The 20,276-nt window shown below is 39.8% G+C and overlaps 1 protein-coding gene across 6 annotated transcripts in view; it reads left to right on the top strand.

Moving 5' to 3' along the window:
• Positions 1-19,919, top strand: part of uggt2 (UDP-glucose glycoprotein glucosyltransferase 2) — a 42,264-nt gene extending 22,345 nt beyond the window's left edge. For 2 of the 6 annotated variants that reach the window (XM_026144496.1, XM_026144497.1), the window contains exons 27-41: positions 2,211-2,290; positions 4,689-4,878; positions 5,003-5,161; positions 5,295-5,380; positions 7,901-7,985; positions 8,928-9,010; positions 9,331-9,354; positions 15,690-15,794; positions 15,907-15,991; positions 16,089-16,271; positions 16,398-16,558; positions 17,478-17,592; positions 17,678-17,794; positions 18,379-18,544; positions 18,677-19,919. In XM_026144496.1, coding sequence (XP_026000281.1) covers positions 2,211-2,290; positions 4,689-4,878; positions 5,003-5,161; positions 5,295-5,380; positions 7,901-7,985; positions 8,928-9,010; positions 9,331-9,354; positions 15,690-15,794; positions 15,907-15,991; positions 16,089-16,271; positions 16,398-16,558; positions 17,478-17,592; positions 17,678-17,794; positions 18,379-18,544; positions 18,677-18,702 — 1,665 coding nt within the window. In that variant the 3' untranslated portion in view covers positions 18,703-19,919. Of the gene's footprint in view, positions 1-2,210; positions 2,291-4,688; positions 4,879-5,002; positions 5,162-5,294; positions 5,381-7,900; positions 7,986-8,927; positions 9,011-9,330; positions 9,355-15,689; positions 15,795-15,906; positions 15,992-16,088; positions 16,272-16,397; positions 16,559-17,002; positions 17,276-17,477; positions 17,593-17,677; positions 17,795-18,378; positions 18,545-18,676 lie in introns of those variants that run through there. The other 4 variants (XM_026144499.1, XM_026144500.1, XM_026144498.1 and 1 more) reach the window with 3 other exon arrangements.
• The last annotated feature ends 357 nt before the right edge of the window (positions 19,920-20,276 follow it).

Genomic DNA, 20,276 nt, shown 5'->3' with positions numbered 1-20,276 from the left:
CCCTGCAACACGGACTACACTGCCCATGATGCTACATTCTTTAGAGCTATGCTTGTAGCATTCTGCCTGTTAGCTTAGCACAACAACAACAACAACAACGAAAAGGCGCTCTCTCACCCAGGAAACACACAGTCGCAGAGAGAGAGAGAGAGCGTCGCCCTGTAACCATGGCAACCGTAACGCTGCCGCCTGGAACATCAGAACGTAGCTGTCAAACAAAACCGAAACAGTCCTGACCCGCGACAATATGAAACAGGAAAGTACCGCCGTGTAATCCATTTATTTCAACAAAGTAACTGTATTCTGAATACCACCTTTTTAAACGGTAACTGTAACGGAATACAGTTACTCATATTTTGTATTTTAAATACGTAACGGCGGTACATGTATTCCGTTACTCCCCAACACTGCCGGGAGAGTAGAAAAGCGCTATATAAGAATCAGTCCATTTACTTATTAACACACAATGCACAATACACCTGATCCCTATTATGGGTCCTGCAGGTGGTGAGCCCACAGAAGGGCGGACCCAGGTCATCTCTTCGGGCTGCACCAAGCCTAAGCCCCCTCCCTCCACACACACACACACACACACACACACACACACACACACACACACACACACACACACACACACACACACACACACACACACAACATAACATACAGGAACCTCGTAGGTGCCGATTAATGGAGGGGAAAATTACGTGGTGCTGTTGGCTGGTGGTGGCCTACAGCTCGCACTGTAGCAGTGCACAGCACAGTGTGACGCATTGGGAATGAGAATTAGCTCTTCCAAGTCTGAGACAATGGTTCTCAGAAGGAAAAGGGTGAAGTGCCTACTCCACATCAGAGACGAGTTGCTGCTCCAAGTGGAGGAGATGAAGTATTTCGGGGTCTTGTTCATGAGTGAGGAAAGAGGGGAGTGGGAGTGGGAGACTGACAGATGGATTGGTGCAGTATCTACAGTGATGCGAATGCTGTATCAATCCTTTGTGATCACTTGTAGTGAAGGGAGAGCTGAGTGTAAAAGCGAAGTAGTCAATTTATGGGTTGATCTACATTCTTACATTCTTACCCTTACCTATGCTCATAGGCTCTGGGTAATGACTGAAAGAATTAAATCATGGACACAAGCAGTAGGAATGAATTTTCTCTGAAGGGTGGTTGTGCTCTTGTAGACAGGGGAAAGATTAATTCTTTCGTGAGGGACTGAGAGTAGAGCTGCTCTTTCTCCACGTCAAAAGGAGCCAGTTGAGGATTTGGTACCCGATGAAGTGTTTAAGAAATGTCCTACCAGGAGAAGGCCCTAAGTAGACCCAGGACTCGCTGGAGAGATTATGTCTCTTCTTGGGAATGCACCTGGATGAGTAGGGGACAGGTGGGAATAGGGATGTCTGGACTTCTGTAATTCTCTAACTGCTGTGCCTGGGACCTGGCCCTGGATAAGCAATAGAAAATGGATGGACGGACGGAAGGATGGTTGGATGGATGAAAATGTATTTGCCCCCTTTCTTATTTTATTGTCTATTTGTCACATTTATGTATTTGATATTCACAAATTGTAATGTTAATGAATGAAATGATCGTCATTTAAAAAACTGCATTTTATATTTGCTTAAAATATCTAAGTAATATAATTTATTAAAGGGAAAAAGCTATCCAAACCTACCTGGCTCTGTGTGGAAAAAAGAAATGACCTCCACCCTTTTCCCTAAATAAATGTAAAATTGCATTTTAAACTAACCCTGGGTGTCTTTGTCTAATATTTTAAAAAAAAAGAAAGAAATGAGTAAGGGGACAGATACTTTTTCACAGCACTGTAGTACAAATACAACATGTCAGATACTGAACTTGAGAAAAGTTTGTATTCATCTTTGTATTATTTTCAGTTGACTTGAAAATCATTGCATTGTAATTGAACTGAGATTTACTCAAACTTTCATATCTTGCAAATGCAATTGTACTATATTTAATATAATATTTTTTATAGATATAATTATATAAGATATTTTTCTTTAACTGAAAAAATAATTTTTGAAACGTATGTAAGGATATCTATGCTTTCCCATTGAAGAACTTTTAAAAGTTCAATATAATAAGTAACTAGTAAGAAAACGGCTCACGTGTGTTTTAACACATTTCAGCCACTTTAAGTTGTACTTGTTTCTTGATTTTTAACTGGGTCATATTTTCTGTGAATCCTGCAGGTGCTCAGTCAAGTGGTCAATGTGAGACTGCAGGTGTTTATGAACTGCAGGGCCAAGTTATCTGAGATGCCTCTCAAGAGGTAAGATCTAGCTCCAACAGTAATTAAATTTTCCTGTTTGGCTTGTTTGTGTATCCTCTTACTGCTGCAGACTTAGCATCTCTAACTTGAACCGTCCTTTATACTGCACAGATGCAATCTGCTTAATAATAGTACCTTATTGCTTTGGGCCTCCACTTGCATCTCTGGGCAAATTGCTTACAACCTTCATTGTTGCAGTTCAAACCATGCAGTGAAAACAATAGTAGTAATAAAAAAAAAAAGCAAATTAAAGGTTGAAACTGTTCATCAGCATTCAGCTCAGATGTGGTGTGGGCTTTTATTTATTTATTTTTGTGAAAAAGAAAGATGACCAAAACCAAAAATCCTTCAAGAATTAAATCTTCACTTTCCAGGGAAGATTTTCATAATGACTTGAATTGACCAGACATAGTACCAGTATAATTAAGGATATGTCCCTCCACAAGTCACTGGCACATCTACTCTCTTCAACCCATCCACTCCATATCCTCCCAACTGACAACTTGCCTGTATTTGATGTAACTGACGACTTGCTACATTTATATCAAGTAGCCAATAAAAGTACATTATATGATCTAAGTAAACTAAATGTCTACAATCAACCTGCAGTATTAATCCTCTAATAGTTCAGCATATAACAACAAAGACATGTATCATAGTATTTACCTTTGTGGGAAAGGTGTTTTGTGTTTTGCTTTCTTTATATGCAATTTTCACTTTCTGCCTGACTAAATGTGAGCTCATGGGTGAAGGACAGACTCTAAAAAACAACAAACAGGATCACCCAGCCACACATTGTTGTTGGCGTTGCTGGAGATCTGTGGTTTGTGGAAACAGTACCCTTTTAAGAAAGAAATGTCCTAAAATATTATATATCATTAAATACTCTCGCTAGAAAAATCTGAAAGTGGACTAATTTTATACTATTATTTATTTATTTTTTAATCTTTTTTTTTAACGCAAAGTATCTACTTCGTTTTACTTTTTAGAGCCACAGGCTTGGTAATCTTACAGCTCGCCCCTGGAGATACTGCTGATGGTGGGAACACATGAATCCTGCTCTATGTCACTGGATTCATTTTAGTCAGTAGTGTACTTCTCATAGCAGTGAGACTGCCGCAGTGACCACAGGGCTGCTCATCTTCTTTCTCTCACTTTTCGTCTTGTGGGGAATTGGCCATCTCACAAATTGGAACCAATCAAATGAGCACTCTGTGTTTCTTGTAGTGTGCTTGGTTTTACCTCCTTAACTTTAACTTTCTCTACTGCTCCCATCTCACTCTGGAGTCACCACATTGCTGCTGTAGTTGGTAATAACTTCTGAGAATTCTCATTCTAAATAAGAAATGTGTTATAGGCATTGCGAATTAAAAGAATTAGCATTGGTAATGTTTATCTGCCACGTTATTTACACTCATTACAAGTCTTCTGTGTCAGAGGGCACACTGAAGAAAAACAATTAGCATAAAGATTAGCCTGGAGCTAGCCTCTGCACCAATTGTAATGATGGAGAAAGAGAAGTTTCCAGGTACACAGAGTGCAGCACGTAGTTCTGTTATTGGTTGAGCAGGAACACTGGCAGTAATAGAATTAGATTCCTCACTTTGAAGAAATTGTATATACCCAGCTGTCACAACAGGGCCCATCTCTCGTGTCACAGAAAGAAGACTATTGCACAACATGTCATCATTTCAGTGCTTGCTGAAGAGGACAATGAGTTTTTGGATGGAATTTTTATCTCGGTCCAGTGGAAAAAGGTTCGGTCTTTTATTTGTTGCATATTATAGGTCATCCAATGATAATCAGTGAATCCTTCCCACCTGACCCACTCTGAATCATTTCTCTTAAATACCTCTAGTATATTTAATTACCTTGATACCTAAAAGTAGATTAAAAAAAGTAAACCTTTACTATGCTGCAACTTGTTTTAACCAGCCACTTATTCAACATATCTAGTGAATTATTCAATAACAGATAAAGCATCCAGGGTACCAGTGCTTGATTCTGTTACTTGATGTCGTAGACGTTAAATTGGTTTCATTTTTGATCTTGAAACTATGACACATCTCAGGATATTTATGCTCAAACTTACTTATAGATAATTGTTCTGGCTTTAGGTTGTGACACTTGGAGTGTGTGTAAAAAAAAAAAGATCTTGTTGTGTGTTTTAACAGAGCTGTACTTTTAGGCTTGGAAATGCCATGTAGCTGTCTCATATATTAAGTTATGAGGACTAAAAGGTTTTGGAAAAAGGACTTGTGAAATTACAAGATGCTCATAATAGGCTGAAATATTTGTACAGAAAAAAATAAGCTGATCTTGAGGTCAGTTTATTTATTTTTTTGTTGAACTGAAATTTATGGAATGGCCCTTAACTTGATTTTGCTTGTCTTCACAGTTTTTACCGCTTTGTTTTGGAGCCGGATGTTATTTTCTTGGCCAATGACACCGTGTCTCCAGGGCCAGTTGCCCGCTTCATGGAGCTCCCAGAAACTCCGCTCCTCACTCTTAATATGATCACACCTGAGAGCTGGATGGTGCAGGCAGTCCGGAGCCCGTATGACTTGGATAACATCCATTTGCAGGAGGTATTGTAATGCTGACTCATTACTACCCAGTGATCTCATCATTCTCACATTTAGGTAGCGCCAAAGTGCTTCCCCCCCATCTATTTTAGTGCTCTGTAATTTGTTTTTGTTTTTTTCTTTCCAGGTGAACAGGGTTGTGGCAGCAGAATTTGAACTGGAGCACCTCTTGCTAGAGGGCCACTGCTTTGACCTGTCAACTGGCCAGCCTCCTCGTGGACTTCAATTTACGCTGGGCATGAGCCGAGACCCACTCATGTATGACACCATTGTCATGGCTAACCTGGTCAGCAACCTTTTATACTACAACCCAAATTTTCTTGCACTGTGTTAAGTCCAGAAGCATAGCTTCTTTGCACTAGGATTGAGAATGAATCATATTTTAATTGCCATTACTAAGGCCATTTCCACCAAAACAGGGATACTTCCAGCTGAAAGCAAATCCTGGAGCCTGGATCCTAAGATTACGTAAAGGGAGATCAGAAGAAATCTATCAAATCCTAACGTGAGTTCTTCTCTGTTTTTATTTCTTCATCATCAGTTAAGCAGGTAACAGTCAACATGCCGTCAAAGGAGCTCTCAAAAAAGCCCAGATGATTCCAGGGTCCTATTTGTGACGAATGATAAATCTTCACAATATCCTACTGCGTGCTGCACTCCACAATGCAGGTCATTGTAGTCTACCACAATAAGGAGAGTACTGGAGAGTAAAGGTTAAAACCAGGTTTAAAACTTACTGCAAGTTCAGTGGAGCAGTATTTGTTTGACAATAGCAGAGTCAGTCACCTGTTCTCAGCTCAGCCCAAACTACATCTCACTCACAAAACTAAGAAAAAAGGACCAGATTTATTCGTGTTTATGTTCATTTGTACAATTTCTAAACATCCTATGCCTATCTTGTCTGGTGGGTACAGAGCCACAAGCATGAAAGCTGTTTGGAAGTCCTGATATTTCTAGATAGACCTAAGTTATCTAAGTAAATAAGTCGTGTTTATTGGGCACCTTTATCCATAGCTCAACATCAAAGTTGCTTTCAGCTAACTCTCCATTTCATTCTGGTAGCTATGAAACCCATCACTATGGCAACGTGGACCACTGCTGACATTGTAGCAATGCAAGGTTTTGATGAGTGCTCAGAGTTCTGCTCAGCATTGAGCTGAGAGAGACAGGTAGGAGGAAAGGGTTGCTATTAAAGAGAAGACAGAGTAGAGAGATGATTCAGCTGGTCACCTGCCATGGCATCTACCTCAGACAACAGAATATCAGCAGCAGAATGTGTTTTAGTTGGGTTGGCGTAGGAGTCAAAGGCTCCACATACTAAAGTGAGCGAGCTGTGGTTGTCTAATTTTCCTGGATAAATAAAAACATTACTTTGCTTTGGTTTGTTGGATAAATATCTAGCAAATGCAGCTTTTTCAGTCCTTGCACTCTTTGAATTCTGCACTTGAAATGTGTTTTTTGCACTTTTTAGTTTGATCTAAAATAAATCTAATTCTTCTTTTTTCAAGGGAACCTCTTTTTACTTCGTAACATAACAAAGCGGCACTGCCTTACAGCAAAGTGGTGGTAATCCCAACTGTGTATGCGAGTCTGTATGGGCATTTCTAGTGCGCTGGTCCAGATGTCCCTACAATCACAGATACTTTTCTCTCTGGCTATCCTCACATAAGATTTAGGACACATACAGCCCTCGGTTCTTCTCGAATCATTTCAGACAACCAAGATTTATCCCCCAATCCTCCAGGTGAAGCTAAGAGGTGATGTCATTTTTCACCTTGGCAGTGTCATTATTCTTGTGGTTAGCGGCACTCTTCTCTGGTTAGGTGGCCGATCAGAGCCTAGTGGGAGTGTCTGCGCTCTCCAGTCCCAGAGTGTGAATTTTCCTCTTCCACCCGTGCTGCCAAGACACCTCGCTCTGACAGCGATGAATGAGATGGCCAGCTCTCCTCTTCTCAGAGCAGGGATACAGATTGATCTCTCGTGCTTTCTAAAACAAGCCCTAAAGACTGACTTGCACCGTTGACAGCAGAAGGGGCAAAATACAAGCAGCACTTGAGCACGAGCGGTGGAGGGGTGCATTGGCTCCAATGAGAGAGGGGCATTTATCATAGTGATAAGGTTAGATTTTTGCCTTTAGTAAGCATTGAGGTTGTAATGGCTTGTAGTGCATCATGGCCTATTGCTCATCTCCGCCTGAAGTTTGCTCTCTGGTGTTTCACCATTAGGCCCAGCAGATTCTGCCTGCCAAAACACATTCTGTGCTGGGAAAATCAGTCCTAAAACAATTACATTGAAAGGCTGTTTTACGGAATCAATACTGCACAGACTTTCTCATTAAATCTACGAGTATATAGAGCAAGGCTGGGAAGTAGTGATGGGTAAAATAATGGTAAGGTGATTCTTAATGATGATGGAGGGTAATGAATATGGTCAGAGTGTGACCCTGGCAGCTGTCCCACTATTTGCTTTTAAGTGTGTGCTCACACTGTCGGTCCATTAGCAGCTGTTGTCTCCTTCATGTGTTATTTCCATGGATGAAGCATGTAAAGCAGTCTCTGCCACTGATCACATGTATTTCCCTTTAATGTTTGCAACAGAGACACTGCAGGTCTTAGACTGATTGCGTTACTTGAAATATTAGCTCTGGTGTTCTAATGTTCTTTGAACACAAAATCAGCAAAAAACAAATGCTTTAAATGTATTTCTGTCTATTTGAGTTTCACATTTTTCAGCTTAGCAAAACTTCTAGATTATAAGCTTGAATGATCAATTTGCAGTAGCAGTGTTAAAAACAGGGATTTAAATCCTAGGAACATTAATTTTATTGTTCTTATTTAAACACGTTTATTAATTTGCCTAACAGAGACTTGACTTATGACTGCTGATGAATGTATGTCTGTTTCTACGTTAAAGTCTAAATTCTTTACATGTATATCTGTGAGCTGCAGATTGTTTGACAAATAAAAAAAGTATTAAAACTCTCAGTAACAATTAGCATTTTCTCACTCTCGATCCACTTTTTCAGGCACGATGGAACTGATTCACCTGCAGATGCCGGTGATGTTATAGTTGTGCTGAACAGTTTCCATAGTAAGATCATCAAAGTCAGGGTGAGTGTGTTTCCTGTTGGATGTGCTACTGTAAATGTCACACTGAAAATGCTTTTCTTCAGTTTTCTATGATATACGGATCACAAATGAATGGTGTGAAGACAACTTAACACAATCCAAGCTAAAATACACTGGACAAAAGTCTTGAGCCACCTCTTACTTCTTTATATTTTGCTTCCAATGAGTCAGACTTTTAAATGGTCTAAGCAGGGTGCTCTTAAAAAAAGTTGAGGAAACTTGACAATTGAATTAAAAAGAAAAAGTGACAGGATCACAGAGATGCATCTGGTCCCATAATCATAATAACAGTTTGCCTCAAGGCACTGTTGTTGTACCGTCTGGTTTTGGTCCACCACGCAGTACCATCTGGAAAGAATATGATTGGCAACAGCTTCATTTCTCAGCATGACAATGAGCAACAAACACACTGCCAATGAAGTAAAAACATACCTGGGCAAAACACAGTGGAACACTATCAGTCATGGATTGGCCTCCTGACAGCCCTGAGTCTTATTGAAGCAGTGTGGGATCATCTTCAGAGAGAATGGAAAATAAAAAGACAGCCAACATACAAAGAAGAGCTTTTAATTTCCTTCAAAGAGCTTGGAGAACTATTCCTGAAGACTACTTAAAGAAATTACAAGAAAGCTTGCCTGAGAGAGTTCCCGCTGTGTTGAAGAATAAAGGTGGTCATGCCAAATATTGACTTTCAAGCCTGTTAAAATTGTACAAATATTTCCAATGTATGTATGCACATTTTTTAAGTCCCTGCAGCTATTTCTCATTTTTCTCACCAAATATAAAGAAATTAGAGCTGGAAGTTTTCTAAGATGTGCCTAGGATTGACTGATTACAAATTAATGGTGTCAAAACAATTTTACATAACCCATGCTAAAATATTTTCCAGTATTGTTTTATTTTCTGTGTATTTTATATTTATAGGTGCAGAAAAAGGCAGACAAGCTTGGCGAAGATCTTTTAAGTGAAGCTAGTGAAAGCAAAGGCATATGGGAATCCATAGCAAGGTGCGTAATCTCTTCAAATACAGCTTATATTTGGTTGGCTTTAGGTTTAAAGCCCTTCTCCAGCTGACAGGCAGTAACAGCTGTGAGCTCATTGATGGATTGATAGATGTGCTGATGCGCCTTCCATTTGTCAATTATACATTGCGGTTTCAGGAGATCTTACTCCTCCCCTGGATCCAGACTGCAATATTATGCTGTAAGATCTAGTCTTGCAAAAAATATGTGCTTCTGTAGGTATGTGTGTGCATTTGTGTGTTTTCCTCCCAAATCCTTCCTAACTGTGTGATCCTGTCTCCTCACTTAATGCTTGCTGTGTGAAGTGTTTGGAGCACATTTGAGAAAAGGTAGGCAGTTTTGCTGCAAACCATTTAACACCTAATACCTCTCGTCATACTCATTAGCATGCAGTGTTTATTGGTCGCTTTTAGTGCTCTCATAAGTATTGTAATGAATGGGAATCAGTCGTGATATTCTATTCTAATGGTAATAGTGTAGAAAGGATTTTTTTCTTCTTTTTTTTTGCATTTGTTTATTCATGTGATGATTTTTTTTTCTACGATTTCAGCAAGTCGTGAGGTAATTTGCAGCCTGTATTCATGCATAAGGTCAACTTTTTTTTTATTGTGTTCACTTGCATATATCTGCACACACACAGCATTAAGCTGTATTGTTCAGAATCAGAAATAATAGTCATAAACAGTGCTACGGGATTCATCACAAATCCTGTTTTGCTGACATAAGTAACATAAAGTAGGAGTGTTTAGCTTGATTTTTTTCCCCTTGTTCTGGGAATATGTATGTCACCTGTCTGCTGGAACAGAGCAGAAGAGCAGTACCCAGTGCTTTCATATTTCATGTTGGATGGTATTTCACTATGTTTAGCCTACTTCAGCCTCTGATTGAAGCACTGGAGAAGATGTTATATGGGGACTGAAGTTCAGCTGGTGCACTTTAAGCAGGTGGTTAAACCCTGACAGAGTTTGGTAGAAAGAAACAGCTTGTCTGATGTCATCGTTTGTGATCTTTTGTTATTGAGTTTTTGTGCTCTAGCATCAGACTAAATGAGACTCATTAATGATTTATCTTGTGATGACCTTATACCTGCTGCTATACTTAAAAAATAGAGTGAATTAATGAGTGGAGAAGCTCTCCTACTGAAAGACAATAGGAGTGAGGGGAAGTTTTTTCAGCTTTGTTGCTTAAGTGGACTTCTTCGCCACAGTGCTGGATCTGTTATGCCTGGAACCTCACATTCAGTAGTGTGCTGTATTTGCTATTGGATTGTATAGTGCTTATCAGGTCTAGATATTATTTGTGGGCCCTATATCCTGGGGTGTTTTTGTATTATGAAGTGTAGCTAAATGTTACCATAAAAAAGTACTTGCAGTCAGAGTTATAACTGAAGTACCAATAAATGATCTAGCATGTCCTTGATGTGCTGGCAGAGGTGCTTGGAGAAGGATCACTGCTGCTAAATAATGAAGCAAATTGAACTGGATGGATTCTTAAGACCATTTCTAACTTAGTTGCATTTATTATCTCATGATAGGCTTATATTTAAATAATGACAATACCCATGCCATTAAAATGTTACATAAAATGCTTAATAAGATGGTTGCTAGGGGGGGAAATCTCCCTTAAGTGGCTGTAATGTATATATCTAAAATTAAAATTCAGTTGCATTTGTAGACGAGAGTGTTTTCTTTCCTCCTTTCAAAACTAGGACAGGCAAGTCTCGAGTCTGTTAGAAGCCTGTTGTCCATAAGAGAGGATATCTCTTCTCATTAACATCCTGCAGAGCAAAGAGTAGAAAAAACAACTGTCTGAAACTGAGGATTAAGAGCCAGCGTGAAGCCTCAAGTTTTGGCTCACATGAATTAATTGTACACATACTGAAGTGGTCATTTGACACTTTTAAACATGTTTAATGTGAATTTCCACCATTATAACAATAAACAGTCGAGTCCTTTACTATTTGGATAGTAACACTATTTTTTTCTTTTGTAATCTTGCCTCATACGTCACCATTATAAAATAAAGATGTGACTGAAGTGCAGTTCTTCTATATTCATTCAAGAGGTATGGGAAAAATCTTGCATTAACTGTTTAAAAATTAAAGCTTTTTTATGCATAGTACTTCATTTTGGAGGGCAATCGACTTAGGAGCAGTTAAACTGTCAAGTGAGGCCATTTATCACAATATTCAAAACTTAATTTAAAATCTGGAGTTGATTCAAAGTGTTGAGCTTGTATTTATTAGCTATTCAGTAGAACTCTTGATAGAAAGTCCAGAGAGAAAAGTATCTTCACAACATCTAACCAAATCAAGTAGTAGAATCAAGAGACACCTTCATGAATGCAAATACAGAGGCCTGACAAGAAGGTTGTAAACCACTGGCTGTGCTAAAGAGCAGGAAGGCCAGATGAAGGAAACAGAACAGTACGGAGAAGGAGGAAAGCAGCATGCCAAACACCAGATACCACATTATCTGTCAAACATGGTGGAGGCAATGCTTTGGCATAAGTATGTGTGGCTGCCAGTGGAATAGAGTCACTAGTGTTTATGCATGATGATAGAATTCTAAAGTGTACAGACTCTACTCTCTGCTTGGATTCAGCAAATTGCTGCAAAACTTATCACTCATTGCTTTGTAGTAGGGCTGCACGATTTTGCATAAAATGAGAATCACGATTTTTTGGCTTAGAATTGAGATCATGATTCTCTCACGATTTTCTTTTCCAATATAAATATTTATTGCACTTATTAACTGCACATCAACTTCGTAACAGTTGAAACTGAACATAAAAACAACAAATGTCTCACGTTTTGTTGTTGCTGCAAAATGTTGTACTGCTTGAAATTCCGTCTCCACCGTTGCTCGACACTGCGTGTATAGAGCAGGTAGTGCAACAATAGAAAAATAGTTGCGGGACGGCACTGTGTAGTGTTTGTCTAGGGTGTTGATCATTTTTCTAAATCCCTCGTTTTGCACAGTGTTGATGGGAGCCATATCTTTGGTCAGGTGATAAGTGATAGCCTCCGTAATTTCTTTGTGCCTGCGGGAGTTCGACGTCTATAGGGAAGCGCTGTATAAGGTTCCCGTTATTGATGTTTGGGTGGTTGACCGGGACGGATTTTCTCCTGTCACTTTCTCGTCATCCCTGACGTGCTCTCCGTTGTTTTTTCCCTGCTAATTTTAGCATCACATGGCACAGCTTCTGTATCACGTGGTATAAGGCTCCGCCCTTTTCATTTGTTGAGCAGGAAGAGTGAGCGCTTGTTTTCATGCAGATTACGTCCCGGATCAAAATGCGGTACAATCGTCGTCGTCGTCTTTTTTTTTCTTTTTTTCTTTTTTAAATCGTTGTCATTTGGAAATGAGATCGCACATAAGTATGAATCGAGATCGCGATTTTCTAACGATTAATCATGCAGCCCTACTTTGTAGTATAAATTGGTAATGACTGTTATCACCACAAAAGCAACCCAAGAATTTCTTAAGGCAAAGAAATTGGATATTCTTTAATGGCCAGGTCAGTCACCTGTCTCAGCCCAGTGGAACAGCTTTTCAGTTACTGAAGTCAGACCCACAAACAAGAAGCAGCTGAGGACAGCTATTTGATAGCTCAGATATTACAAAGTTAAAATCCCAAGATTTCATCAAAGACGTTGTAGTTTGTGATTTTACCAAAAGATAGTTGATTTAATGGTAACGGTGACCTTAAAGCATGACCTCATTTATATCCTTAAAATAGTTCAAGAGATTCATTGTAAAAAGCTGAAGACGATGTATTTTCCCAATCTCCCAAAGAAACAGTGAGATGCACTCATGTCAGCAAGCATCACTAAGTCTAACATTGCTTTAGAGCAACAACAGGACTGATTCCAAATGCCCCCCCCCCCCCCCCCCCACCCCACACACACACACACACACACACACACACACACACATTTTTGCGTATTTTCTTTGTTTCGTTTTGAGTTTGTCATTTAGCTGCCTCTGCCCTTTGTCTCTAGCATGGAAAAAATTAAGTAATTGTTTCTACCCAGCCTGAGGAACTTAGCAGTGTTTGTTATGCTGCACTTAGAAATACCAAGCATGTGGACCACATGGGGTGTGAGAGAGAGCAGCGCTGATGTTACCTGAGGGAGATGTTCAGGTTTTAGGTGAAGGGTGCTGTAAAAAGCACATTTGTGTCATTGTTTTTCTAAACTGATTCTAGATAGCCGGAATAGAAAGTGTTTTCCGTGTATTTATTTGCTGAAATCCTTGTTATTAGGTTATCTTATATTGCTCTGTATATACTGAGATTGAGTAAGGCAAATGTATTGATTCTCCATAATGGAGAAACTGAATGTTATTTTTAACCTGTCATGGTGTGTTGCGCGTGTATATAGGTGTATTAGTAGTTACAATGGGGGCAATGAATGACTCGGTAAATGTCAAAACACCCTGTTCAATCTAAATAGGCAGAGGGCAAACAGAAGTAGAGCTTTGTCCAGTTGGTGTTGTCCACAGCTCAGGATTTATACAGAGCTCTGTGGACCCTTCCAGAGATCCAGATTATCTTGGGTGAGTCAGCCAAACAGGTTCTCACCTGACCCTCCAAAGCTGCTTATCTTGGGAACCCTGTTGTTGTGCTGGAGGCCCTTCATAATGCCTGGCTTAGTCATGGCAGGCAGTCGGCTTCCCCAGATCCCACCGATGTGTGGTGACTACCCAGAAGCCAACTGTTCAACTATCAAGAGTCATACTTTATCTTGAAGAGGACTGCAGGCACATTATTTTCAGAACTACAGATTTAAAATAAATAAATAAAGGGCCATCGCTGAGTTTGTGTTTTGTGGGTATATCTTTCTTATCGGTAAGATGTGCCTGAAAGAGTTGGTTTTAGAGGACATGCAGGGACAAACTGTATTCTCCCTCCCCTCCCTTCACACCTCCCTCTCACTCACTGGTGTCTTCCTGAAGCCTGGGGGCTGAGGTTGTGGTTGTGATTGAGTGTGGGAGAGACACTCCTTCCCTCATCAGCAGTCTATTACAGACAAGGACACAGTTTGACTGCAGACTCATCTACCCTCCAGCACAAGTCCTGATTTCTGTCCGCTAAATGTGCCTTGCATCATGAACCACTGCTCTTTAGTAGCGGTTAGGGTATGTTGATGCATTCCCAAGTGTGGAGAGTGTCCTTACTTTGGATTTTTCCTGCATTTGTGCCCTTATCTCAGCATATAAATATTTTAGCTCGTCGATTTTTATCTGTTCTTTTACATTTAAGTTAATTAAAAAGCTAACATTTGTCTGAAAGGTAATGTGCTGACTTGCTTGGCATTATCTTCATACGTGTGTTCCACATTACTCTACAAAATCACTCCAATCTTCTGTCTTCACGTTTGAAAAGCTACTAGTCTTTTTTTCTAAAACACTGTTGATTTATTTTTTTAATTAATTAAATTATATAACCTTTATTTATACAGGTAGTCTCAGTTTCTCATTTACAAGAGAGACCTGTGTCCAACAAACAATACAGTTTTTTTTCATCTGCTATGCAACTAATAGAGTACTCATTCCCATACTAGGCTGATTCAGTTCAATTTCCATTTCTTAAAAAAATAAAAATATTTAAGTCATTTAAATCATTCAGTTGTAATCATGGTATTCCTTCAGGGCCATTCTTCATCCAGCCACACAGGGTAGTAGGGCAACGGCCATGTGGATAATTCTTTAAAAAGGGGTCTGATATAATTGCACCTGAACCATCCCAGTTTTAATTATGAAATGAATCTGTAGAAAGCAACAGCATAAAGGTTTAAATAAACTGTGAGGATCATAATTTCAATCAAATCTGGAAGCAATGGAAACATGTTTACAAAAAAATAATTAAAAGAGCTACTATAGATAAGTCTGCATGTTTCTTTGGAAGTCTCTCCTCAGGAAAAGCTGCCACAGACTTTCCACATGAAGAAGACTGTTGCTTTTAAAGGGGATAATGGACACTGATGTGATTGGCTTGATTTTTATCCAAGCCCTAACACAATTAACTATAATGTATGATAATTCATTTTTGCATTACAACCCATTTTCTTTTGAAGTGTCTCAAACGCCACACTGTGTCAAAATTGCACCAGTGAATTGTAATAGTGCACTTACACTTTACAGCTTGAATCATAAAAATGGTGCCAGAAGTATTTGTGTCATCCCTGCCAAAGTCATCAATCCTATGACACGATGCTCTCATTTAAAGCAGGTCATCTATGCATAAATCTTAAGTGATTTGCTTTTCAAATGAATCGTTCACTTTGTATCATGGACTCTGTTAATGTTGTGGGGATGGAAACATGAAGAGCTGAATAATGTTTGCTGGGTCTGTTCTAAAACTTTATTTCAGCCCTCTCGTTGGGAGCCAGCAGGAGCTGAAAATCATATCAAATGTGTTGATTTCCACAGCATTTCCATCCCCATTATTATCATTTTATTTGAATAAATCATCTCGGCGTGTTGCATCGCATTGCATGGTTTGTTTGAAAGTGTTTTCTGATGGCTGTTACAGCTGCTGTTACCTCTGGCAGTACAAAAGCATGGTGGCTGTTGGCTTAGTTTTGATTTATTGTCACTCTATGAAAAACACGCATCCAATCCAAACACAACTGACTCGTGTATCATGGTCTCATTTACAGCATCACAGGTGGTGGCTCAAAGAAGGATGACGGAGAGAAGAAAAAAGACGACGTTCTGAACATTTTTTCTGTGGCCTCGGGCCATCTGTATGAGCGTTTTCTGAGGTGGGTCAGTTTTACTTTCCAAACACGCACTTCCTTTTCAAGAGCTACACATTGTGTTCCTCTTATCCCTGATCCTCAAACTTAACCTTTTCCCATTCTGTCTCCAATTCAGAATAATGATGCTGTCTGTGCTTCGGCATACACAAACACCTGTCAAATTCTGGTTTCTCAAGAATTACCTATCTCCTTCTTTCAAAGTAAATCTTTACTACATCACATAAATATTTCGCTAGGCAAACCCAGCTTTTGTATTTCATTAATTTGACCTCTGGACTTCATTTTTGCTGTGGTCAGGACACCATCTCTCACATGGCAGAGTCATACGGCTTTCAGTATGAGTTAGTGCAGTACAAGTGGCCCCGTTGGCTCCACCAGCAGACTGAGAAGCAGAGGATTATCTGGGGATATAAGATCCTCTTCCTGGATGTTCTATTCCCTTTAGCTGTGGACAAGATCATCTTTGTGGATGCCGACCAGGTAAAGATCAAACAGAAATGACGTAGGAAACCGCTATATTGGAGTGTGCAACTGAAAGCAAGACTTTTTGAAGTGTCATCTGTTCTTTGGCTGCTTACCAAAGTCTGTCTTTGCTGCGTGTTGCAGATAGTTCGAGCTGATTTGAAAGAGTTGAGGGATTTAGACTTGGAGGGTGCTCCTTATGGCTACACACCATTTTGTGATAGCCGCAGAGAGATGGAAGGGTATCGTTTCTGGAAAACTGGATATTGGGCGTCACATCTGGGACACAGGAAGTACCACATCAGGTAAACTTCTACTAATCATTTGATCTCTGATGTTTTACATTTTGCTGAGAAAATCAGCAACTGCCCTGAATGTTTGCCACTTGCGAATGTCTCTCACTGTAAAATGATGGACTTTAAAATTGTTTGATAATGGCCTTATAACCCTTCCCAGATTGATGGACAGCAACAATTGCTTCTCTAAGATCACTGATGATGTCTTTTCCTCCACTGCATTTTGTTAATTCCTATGCACACTGTTTCCACAATTAGCTTAGTGTTTTTGCTAAATAAATAATGCAATGGATTAATATGGTGTCATACACCTCAGAACTGAACATTTAACTTCTAGTGAGAAGCCGTTTACATAGGTGGGCTTAGAGTTAAGTGCTTTATTTTTGTATACAGTCATGGCACATATAAAATCATAAATCACTGTCATGAATACAATGTTCTGCTCCTTGCTAGGCTTGTGGTATTGAATTCTCCTTCTGTCAGTGTGATGGCTAATCAGACAGCGAGGCAGCCAGTGGATGAACAGAGAGCAGAACGTTTCACTTCACCACCGACTGATAGTGTCGGAACAAGAAAAGTCAGAAAACCACAGCGACTTGATTGGATACCAGCATGGTGCTACGCTCCAAAGAGCAGGACAAAAGCATCAAAGATGAGAGATGATCAGTGAGACCAGGAAAAACACGAGGCATTGAATATCCTCTGGGAGACTTAAATCTAATAAGTGTTAAGTGAAACTACATATTCTGCACCTCTGGGTTTATTAATATAGTGTGTCAGGTACAATAATGTGAATGCGGCTGGGGTATTTATCTTCATTTACTTTTTTTTTTTTTTCATTCCGGTGGGATTTCCCCTTTCAGGAAATGGATTTCTAACACCTGCTTTCCATGTCTCCTCTCTCTCTCTCCGCTCATATTTCTTCCAGCGCCTTATATGTAGTCGATTTGAAGAAGTTCCGTAAAATTGCAGCCGGGGACAGATTACGAGGCCAGTACCAAGCCTTGAGCCAAGACCCAAACAGTCTGTCTAACCTGGACCAGGTATATAACTCAGGCATAGTGCTGTTGGATTACGTGTTGCAGAGTTTGCTCTTTCAAGACTTAATTCGTTTTGTGATATTTGTAGGACCTTCCTAACAACATGATTCACCAGGTAGCCATCAAGTCTCTTCCTCAGGAGTGGCTGTGGTGTGAGACATGGTGTGATGATACCTCTAAAACCACTGCTAAGACTATAGACCTGGTGAGTCGCACAGCAATTAGATTTGACTGCGTAATACTAAATAATAATGTGGGAGGCTAAGCGGGACACACGGTCTTTGCTGAAAAATTCAGCTTCAAATGAAATTGTTCCTTTTATTGAGATTGTAAAATCCACAAGTGTCTTCTTTAAGTTCTTTTTGGGTTAATTGAAAAATATCTCTGTGCTACATTATACGCCTTATTATCTGCTTTATTTGTTGTGATAGCGTGCTGCAGCTGCTACAGCTCTAAAATGCAAGAGCATCCTCGCTGCCACAATTGTCCATGAGGCATTGGTATTTAGGAAGCAGCCGAGGAGCAATCCTGCAGCGTCCTAAACTAATTTAGAGAATTACTGGACAGGGTCCAGTAGACTGGAATAGGAAGTATTGTTTCATTGTAGTATAGGTCACCACTTGGTAATTCAGACACAAGACATAGCCTAATGTCCTTTTAACCGAATTGGAAATCAAATTAGGTTTAAATGCCTGTCACAGACAGCGCTGAGAATGACGATCTGACTCGTTGGGAGAGAGCATCACTGGCGGCATGACTGATGTGTTTTTATCTGCTTTTCTCGTTTAGTGCAATAACCCAATGACTAAGGAACCCAAGCTGGTGGCTGCAGCGAGGATTGTGCCCGAGTGGGTTGAATATGACAGGGAGATCAAAGAGCTGCTGAGACGGGTCCAGGAACAGGAAGACACAACAACACAAAAACAGATTCCTGCTGCCTCACAACATAAAAAAGGTTACTGATGATATATTTATAGGGCTACAAAGTCTTTCTGTTCTTCTGCATGGTTATTCTTACCCCTTCTCTTACCACTGTGATCATTCTCTGCATTTCTTTCCAACTTTCTCCCCTCCACACTCTGCACAGCAGACAACCACCGTGATGAACTTTAGTGTCTGCCAGCACCACGCTGAAGAGGAAGGAGGCAGGCACCTTTTGCACACAGGCCACCTGTGAAGCTTGAAGACAGACAGTTCCATCTAAACATAGCCATGGAGTGTTACATCTCCAGCTGGAGGAGGATGTGATATTTTCAGACGCCATACCTGCTTCTGCACTCGGTACATCTTAGAGAATCAACACGTGGTGTAATTGTTAACTGCCAGCTGTGAACTCGTGGTGTGCTGAGCACTACAGACACATCTTGTTAAGTAAGTGGTTCCTGAAAAATGAAGCTAAAACAGAGAGTAAAAGCGTGAGGCCAGTAAGGGGCTTTATTAGGTATGTGTTGAAGGACAAACAGTGGGCATTTATTGCACTGATAATGTGAGCAAAGAATTCAATTAGCAAAGGCACATTTCTACAAATCTAATTTAACCTTTCTTTGAAAATTTTAAAAGCTACTTTTACATCTTCTTAATTTATAATTATGAAAACATTAGGACTGAATTGTCAAATGAAAGTTTTTAAAAATTGCTTTTCAAGTTGTTACATAAAAAAGTGTTAAACGTCTTTGAATCTACACACCTGAAATGTAAAGCTCCCCTCGGCAGACATTTAGGAAACAACGTTTCTCCTGCAGCAGTCCCCTCTCCTATTTTTGCCACCCAATGATGTACAGCATGTTCTGAAGGAAGAATTATCCTTCATTATATTATATTACTTTTATTACCTGGCCCAAAAAGACCTGTAATTGGCCATAGGCTTTTGTCCCTGCCTAGATTTTCCAGTCCAGTTCCCTCTCAGACCACAGAAATGACAACACACTGAAAGGATTTTCTGGATACCAGAAAAGTTATCTGCCCAGGCTTTAAATTACAAATTTTATCTTGGTCAGCTGCTTGTCCAAAGACAGGGGGTGTATCTTCAGCTATTGGCGTTATTTTTACATTATTTTGGGGGATAAAATACATTTTTGAACCGTAGCAAACATCGAATATCAGTATACAAACTATGCTGCTCTTGTATTTCAAAGACTGCGCCATGGATCGTAGGTGGGTGAAGGTGTAGTCTTTGTCCCAAGCACATGTAACTCTGTCATCAGTTCTGTCCCCTCAGGTGTAGCCATGCATTCACCTCTATGGTGCAAACCATTGTTTTTTTTCTTTTCTATGATTTAAGGAAACGTGTAACGTCAAAAAAAGAAACTCTAAAAAGTTGTTTAAAATCACTAATTGTTCTTTTGATGTTTTCTCTCGACTCCAAAAATTCTTTTTTAACCATGTGATGAAAAAGTATTGCCTTGTTAGATGGTAAAGTATTAACTTGTTTCTTAAGTTATATCTCAGTGTTTGAGTAAAAGCCCGCATTCGACCTGGAGAGGTGAAGAAAAACATTTAGCTTAAAAATAAATGTAAAAGCAGAGCAGTACAACTGCTGCCGTCTTCGTGTCCCGTGGACACGCTGTGAGACAACTGAGAGCCAGGCAGGAAAAAAAAAAAGGTGTGGTGTAACATATGACTTTAGTTCAGCAGCCAGGAGGGGTGTACTGTGAAGCAAGTTTAACATCGCAAGGCTTTTCTTTGCA

Source organism: Astatotilapia calliptera, chromosome 16 (genome assembly GCF_900246225.1).
Source record: "Astatotilapia calliptera chromosome 16, fAstCal1.2, whole genome shotgun sequence".
NCBI lineage: Eukaryota > Metazoa > Chordata > Actinopteri > Cichliformes > Cichlidae > Astatotilapia > Astatotilapia calliptera.
This window is presented reverse-complemented; position numbering and strand designations above follow the sequence as displayed.